Below are 7,715 nucleotides of genomic sequence, written 5' to 3' on the forward strand. Positions count from 1 at the left end.
TGATAGTTATTTCCACCAGCGGTTCCGTCTCTCGGTCAAGACGCCTGGAAATGACAATATCCCCGCTGTCACGGCTGACCGACACCGGTGTGTTCTCTGCACCCGGGTAAACCAGCTCAAAGGTTGCTGCGGGAAACCGACTTAAACGATTTAAGTTCATCACAACAGAACCAACACTGGCATCCTCGGACACACTGATAACGACAGGTTTGTCCGACTCCTGCAAAGACCTGGACCGGCGGGAGAACCCACTGCTCACATCGCTGACTTCAGGCAGTTGGGACGGCGGTTGGGCCGCGGGCAGTTGTCGGGGGCTGATTTCTATCTCCATATTTTGGCTTGTCCGGGAGGGCCATCCGTGGTCCCGGGCAAATACATTAAACCTAATAGGTGATGCCAGACCTAATATTGAGTCGACAAGCAGCACGTCTCCGGTTTTGGGCACAACATAAAAACTGCCATTTTTCGGGAGGGCGAAATAAATAAGTTCTGCGTTTTTACCACTGTCTGTGTCTTCGGCTTTCACTTTGTAAACCACCGACCGCAGGGCCGTGGCATCATCTAAAGTTATCTTGACATCTGCGTGGCGAAAGGTGGGTTCGTGGTCATTAGTGTCAAGCACGTCCACTTTGATAGATGCAACTTCTGCGACCACGCGGTCGGCCAATGCGCAGTTTTGACAACATAGACCCAGACTCAAGAGATACTCGGCGCGCTCTTCTCTATCCAGTATGCTGGAGGTTTTCAGTAAGATGTGACCGCGTTTGTGATGGGCGAATACGTGGAAGTCTTCGCTGCCGTCTCCTAGGAGTTGAAGGTGCATTCCGGACTTGGAGCACCATTTCTGCGCGTCAACGCGCTTTACCGGTATACTAAGTCCGTTCACTTTCGATCCCGGCGGCGAGTTCTCAAATACATGTCCGTGAAAGAAAGGTATCCGTTCATCAGTCTTATTTCCAGAGACTAAAGTCACGCAGTAGGATATCAAAATAGTCCAAATCATGGTTACTGCTGGTTCTGCCGCTAGTGGATGGCTTTTACACGGCTGTGTTCGTCTCGGGAAACATGATAGAGCTAAACTACTCTATTTACTCCAACAAATTACTTGCTTATCGCTGTATGCGTTGTCTCCAGTTTAAGCATTCCATCTGCAGAAGCTGCGCAACTTTGAATCCGTCTCCGACGCGCTCCTGCAGCCGTCTGACTGCCTGCCTCTTGTGGTTCGCGAACGCTCGCCGAAGCTGGCAGACTTTCTGAGAGCTGGACAGCTCCGTGCTGAAGGGGAGGGGCCTCCGCTACGGGGAATCCTCTGGGGAACCCCACCCGACTTGACGGCTGTCAGTTCGTTTTACTTAAATGTGACTTAAGACTTATTGCAAGGGAGAAGTCCATTACTTTACTTTTGCAGCCCATACGGTATTTCATTAAGTTGTTGTAAGGTTGCATCAGAAGGACCAAGGGGGGAGACTTTACATTATCAGACCAGAAGTTTAATGGCATGTAGGCTAATGAAGCACTGCAACTGCGTTTAAGTAATCTTTAATTCTAGATCGTTTATTTGTGTGCTGTCTCTCTCGTAGTACTCTCCAGTACACACACATTGGCTGTCGATCTTCTGATAATAACAGTCGAACCTAAAATATAAAAAATTAAATATTTCATATTTGTCCTGCTATAATAATAGGTACCTCAATTATTCCCCACTGAAAAGCTTTCCACAATCTAAAATACAACTAAAAGATGTATTTATATATATTTTTATAAATAAATAATAAGCTTTTGGAAAGCACGGTGCATATCCTTAAGTTTGCTACAGCTAAGCCCGACATTATTTTTTACTTCTCATTTGTTCAAGTTAATAGCCTATGCTGAACATGAAAAAAAAAAATCTTCAACTAGTGAATGATACGTATATATATATGAATTGGTCCAAACGTTGTGCAGAGTATTCCTTTACATTTTTTAAATGGAACTTGCTGCTCTGTGAAGACGGCAGAGTGAACATGGTAGGTATAACATGGCCACAATATGTGCTCTGTAATGCCTATTGATTTAGTGTCCTAGTCCCAAGCGCAATACCAGAGGCGATCGTTCTCTGGTTTCAATTAGAGGTTTATCTGACTACCCCTGCTCTGAAACAATATTAGTCGGCTATGTCCCTGACAACAGACGCTAATGAAAGACCCTGCTGAAAAGGGCCCGCCTTGGAGGAGAAGGGAGCTGGAAAATTGGCAAGGGCTAACTTGGTCTGGATGCTTATGGATGGATAAGGTATCAGTGAAATATGAATGTGTGAGATGCCAGCAAAATAGGTAGATGAATCCATTTGAAAAGAAGAGGTGTCTAGACTCCATCCAATAATCCATCAGTAAATTGTTTGGGTATAACTATGGTGTGTCAGTGCTTTAGTGGTACAGAGTTTCAACACTTTGGCTCAGGTGTGCATGAGTGTGAGTCTGAGAGAGTTAGGGGGAAATAGAGAGTGCGAGAGGTTTCATTTAAGATAACATCTTCATCATCTTTTGAAGAAGGAGAGGAAATAACTTCTCGTTAAGTTTCCTTGGGAATAGTCTTTAGGTGTTAGTCCTGTAATTGAAACTAAGAAGGATGGAAGCTTCATTTGCTTCCCTCAGACAGAGAGAGAGAGAAGGACTGAGCGGAATGGAAATAGACAGCAGAGGAGTAGATGGATGGAGGAACGTGAGGGAATGTGGGGCAGGACATGCACACAGCACCAAGCCCTTATATAGTCACCACACACACACGCAAACGCACACGCACACACACACACACACACGCACACACAGAAACACAACAGAAGGCTATCTTATATAGACTGGATAAGGGGAATGTTGATTCATCATAGGCTATGAACAGCACTACTGGGCTTTGGGCTTTCAGGTTTCATGAACATCATCCACTCATCAAACTCAGTGATCAGTCTACTCCAGACATCACATGCAACCTATGGGAAGGACATTGAGGATAAACTGAGAAAAAACAGAGAAAAATGTATTGGCTTGGGTAAAGTCAAGCCTGGCACGTACAGATGCTGAATAGTGAGTGGCTTTTTGCAAAGCTAGTTCACTGAACCCTATTACAAGTGGATCAGAAGAGTTCTCTCTAAGTTTGGTCAAGGGTAGGCATACTGACTGAAAACTCTGGAAGAAGTCCCTTACTTAAAAGACCATTGAAGTACTATGTTCAACCCTGAACTCACCTACTCAACCATGCGGAAATGGTAATGTTAAACTCACTCTGTCCATAGTGAAAAAAAACCCTGCCATCATAAGAAGCCAATTACAGAGCGCTTGGAACAACGGACGAAGAGTATCCCACCATAAAAGTTCTCCCTTTTTTTGGGTTAACTTTTAAAAAGTCAAATAATTCCTGTTAAACAATACTTTTGTTAGCACATTACCCTTGGCTTTGTGTGACATTCAATAAAATAGTTATATTTAGATGGAAAGCTCGTTAAAAGAAAGTATTGAATTGTGAGATGGAGTTTTACGCCTTTGCCCTTGGCTTCGGCAGTTTTACAATAACAATTTGGCTTTGAGACATAAAACCTAATGATCGGGTCTGTCATATTTGCATATGCAGAAAGGAGGGGGGTTATTACTTTTTGCGAGACGCCTGTTACGGCGTATAATTAGAAAGTCTGGCAGGCTGTGGTGGCGTCAACAGTGGGGTGTGTGTGTGTGTGTGTGTGTGTGCTGTGGTGGCGTCAACAGTGGGGTGTGTGTGTGTGTGTGTGTGTGTGTGTGTGTGTGTGTGCTGTGGTGGCGTCAACAGTGGGGGCCTCTGCAGTGTGGTGGAGTAATTCCTGTTAATGAGCCTTGTCACTGTATGCTACTACCCCCCGTCTCCTCTAGCATCCTCACCCAAGACACTCCATGATGTTTGCCAGCATAATCAGCACATAAACACGCTCATTACGTTAGATAGGGAAGCGTAGCTCCTTTAAACGTCCTCTGCACTCTTCCTGAACCAACAACAACAACAAAAAAAGACAACCCCCCTACCCCCCACCCCAAAAAATGGACGGAGCTGTGGGAAAAATACTAAATATCAGCAAGGTTGGAGCAGTGGCACAATGGAAAGGCAAAATATTTGTTCTCATTTTTCTCCTTAAACACAAACACACACACAAACACACACACACACACACACAAACTCACACACACACACATAAACTCACACACGCATGCACACACACACACACACACACACACACACACACACACACACACACACACACACACACACACACACACACGTAGCATGCTCCTGACACACACAAACACACACACATTTTACTCCCATCATGCTGGTTTTTCCAACCTTTCACACTTCCACCGCAGAATAACTTAGTAACAGATTTCATCACGTCTTACATTATTCTGGTAAGGTAAGGGGGGGGGGGGGGATGTCTCGAGGGAAGCCTGATACGAGGCTGGTATTTTAAGATCAGACTTCGAGTCGGAATAAACAGTTTTCTAGCCGGCTGACCTTTCACACATTATCCGTGTGGAGGGACGCCTCAGTGGAGCAGAAATGCCTCCTCGCGTGCTCCTCGGAGCTGAAGAATCATCACCCGAGCGACTGCGCTGCAGGTGCAAAGGAGCAGGTGTGAGGATCACATTTAGCAGGGGCACAGGAACTCACTCGGGTAATGAGGAGGAGAGTGGGGGGTGGCGAGGTGATATAAAATCGGCCGGTGATTGAAAAAGACTTGGCAGGGAGGCCTGGATCGGCTAGACTGGGCGGCTCTTGCAGGGGGGGGGGGGGGGGGGGGGGGCTGGTGGTATTAAGACTTCCAGCTCTTTTGTGGGCTCCGTTCTTAGTCTGGATGTTCCTTTGTTGGTCCCCCCAGGCTCAGAGGAGTGGAGGAGGCCAGCTCCCCATGTGCAAACAGGAGGACGGAGGGAGAAAGCCCGTGCAGGGCAGTGAGCACGGGTCGGGGTCGGGGGGCCACGCTTGGGCGGATGCTCACCGCAGCTTGTCATGAGAGCAGATACCCTGTGGTCAAGACTTACTATATAAAAGCACAGCGCGGCTCGGCTCAAGAGTTCAAGGTCAATGCCAGCCAATCAGAGGAAAGGCCGTGATCTCTGAGATCTGCGGGAGCCTCAGTGCCCCAGTGCACCTTTGGGGGACATTTGAATGGAGAGGTGCAAATCACAGGAAGGTGAGCTAATCCAAACATTCCTGTCTCATCTGGGGGAGAAAAGACCCCATGTTTCAGGCCACTGGCCCTTACACACGTCTCTGAACTCCTAAAGAACCGGAGGCTCATTGAAGTTGTGCACGCCTTAGAAGTCCCGAGGCCTTTGGGATCTGAATAGGCGGTCCACGGGAGGGACATGCCTCCGGTCCTGACGACGAGTCATGCTCCTGTCACTCAAGGCCGTTTCCTACAGTGACACGAGCCCTGCTCTGGGGACACCTCATTACTGTGGCTTCTTGTCTTCATCAAACATGAAAACATTCTCTTCATCAGGCGCTGACATATAATCATGTGTGGGATGGCAGATGCAAGAAATCAGAAAGTTAATAAATGCACATGAAAAGTTTTTCTTAATTAAGTCTTGATGCAATCGCAGTTGAAAATGAATTAATTACATGCTTCAAATTCTCGCTGTGACATAATGAATCATCTCACTCAATACGGTAATGTATTTCTGATGCAAAGTCAGTCGAGCCACAGATGAAACTGTCCTTTTTGTTACTCTATTCATTCAGTTCAGTTCATTCACTATCTTTCTTAAGTCTCGCCTTGACATTTGGCCTTGACCTTGACACACTGAAAGAGCTATATGTGAGGTACAATATATGTGAGGTACAACATGCAACACAAACAAACACACACACACACACACACACACACACACAACATGCAACACAAACAAACACACACACACACACACACACACACACACACACACACAACATGCAACACAAACAAACACACACACACACACACACACACACACACACACACACACACCATGCACATGCAACAAACTTTAACTCTTTGAACTCTTACTCTTACACACTAACACAGTGCATTCCAGTTCAGGTCAGTGCACACACATATTTCTTGGATAAATGCTTTGGTGAAAGGATAGCTCTCTGGGCATTGTTAAAAGCTTGAGGAGAAAGGCGATTTAGCGGCAGCCTGAAAATGGACAGCCTAGAGCCCATAAAAGAGACAGACTCCCAGGGTGCAGAGAGCAGACCTGTGTGGTCTGAATGGGGGCATGCCCACCTGGGGCTCAGCCAGGACCTAAGAGACACGGGGTGTTGCATCAACACTTTGCACATCAAAAGAAGCAACATCAAGGCTAGAAAAATGGAACTGGCAGACATTGAGAGCTGTTTTAAAAAACGTTTAACTCAGGCGTTCAAACCGCAGAGAAATTCTGTGTGCTTATTTGAAAAGACAAGACACCACCATGATTAATCTACATGATTGTGTTAACCTGCTGGATCATTATCTAAGACTGAAATTAAATAGTCCATTAGTCCTATATCCTGAACATTACTCCCACATTTCAGACATCAGCACTGGATTGCAGACATCAGGAAACTGAGAACATCAGCAAGGCAGATGTATTTATGATGAAGAGTTTGATATTTTTGCAATACCATTCCAGAGTAATTGAATGTCTTTAGGAGACAGAATATACTATCCCTTAAACAAACTCTCTATTCCTCCAGTCATTTGAGCAGGGTGAGAGAAGGAGTGACATGTGAAGGGTAAGAGCTATGCCCACGCCATAGCCACTCTACATGCTAGTCCAACTAGAAACTACAGAGCGGATTGTTAGCCGTCTGTATGCAGTCTGGAACTGAGAGGGGAAAACATCATGTGTAGGAGCAGGGAGGCCATGAGGAGTTTGGGGAGGGGGGAGAGCAGCCTCTGGATCAGCGGGTGTGGCTGCCCAAGGACCCGGGATGGGGAGCCGTGGTGCGAGGCGCCCATCATGTGGCCAGGGGCGGAGTGCACAGCGTGTGTGGGTTTGGGCTTTTAGTCATGCCCCGCTACGCAGACACTTTGAACTCCTACTGAGCACTTGTGACACTGGCCCACAGTAGAAGAAGACCTACCATCTATTTCTCTTTCTCTTTCCCCTCTTCTTTCTCTCTCTCTCGCCGGACTTCACAGAAAACCCTCTGGCTAATCGGCTTAGCTCATGCTTAATTATTCAGCCCCTGTGGAGGACAGTGGAGAAGCCCCTCTCCCATCCACACACCCACCCACCCTCAGACTTTCACACTCTTCTGATGCCTCTCTTAAATTTTGATTTCCTTGTCCATAACTTCTCCACACCCCACCCTTGTCTCTGCCTCACTCTGGCACTCCCTCTGCCCAGACAAGCTGGCTTTATGAGTGGGATAATCTTCTAATCTCTTTGTTGTAGCAAACAGAGGACAGAAAAAGAAGGGGGGGTTTGGGGGTGTGGGGGGATGGGATTCATCTGCAAAAGCTTATGAAATGTTCGCTTGTCTGCCAGGGCCGTGCAGCGGTGGCATCGGCAGGGGCAGAAACAGCGGCAGAAGCAGCGACAGCAGCCCGGGCAACAGCAGGCCAGGAGGCTCGTAGTAAATGAGTTGGGTGCCTAAGCATAGGTATGGCACAGGCTGGCGGCTCCTACGGAGAGGATGATGGCACGGGGGCTTCTGTTGGCAAGGGGGCTGGTCTCTGGGCT

At 47.1% G+C, this 7,715-nt stretch overlaps 1 protein-coding gene across 1 annotated transcript in view; it reads right to left on the minus strand.

Moving 5' to 3' along the window:
• The window catches only part of LOC308369604 (neural-cadherin), a gene marked incomplete at both ends in the record, with an annotated part of 162,694 nt that extends 161,691 nt beyond the window's left edge, over nt 1–1,003 (minus strand). Inside the window, one exon of the mRNA XM_080844100.1 lies at nt 1–1,003. This exon is cut by the window's left edge and continues 18 nt beyond it. Within this exon, the coding sequence (XP_080700226.1) occupies nt 1–1,003 (1,003 nt within the window).
• Nucleotides 1,004–7,715: the final 6,712 nt, after the last annotated feature.

The sequence above is a fragment of the Sprattus sprattus genome (genome assembly GCF_963457725.1).
Source record: "Sprattus sprattus genome assembly, chromosome: 8".
NCBI classification, from domain to species: Eukaryota; Metazoa; Chordata; class Actinopteri; order Clupeiformes; family Clupeidae; genus Sprattus; species Sprattus sprattus.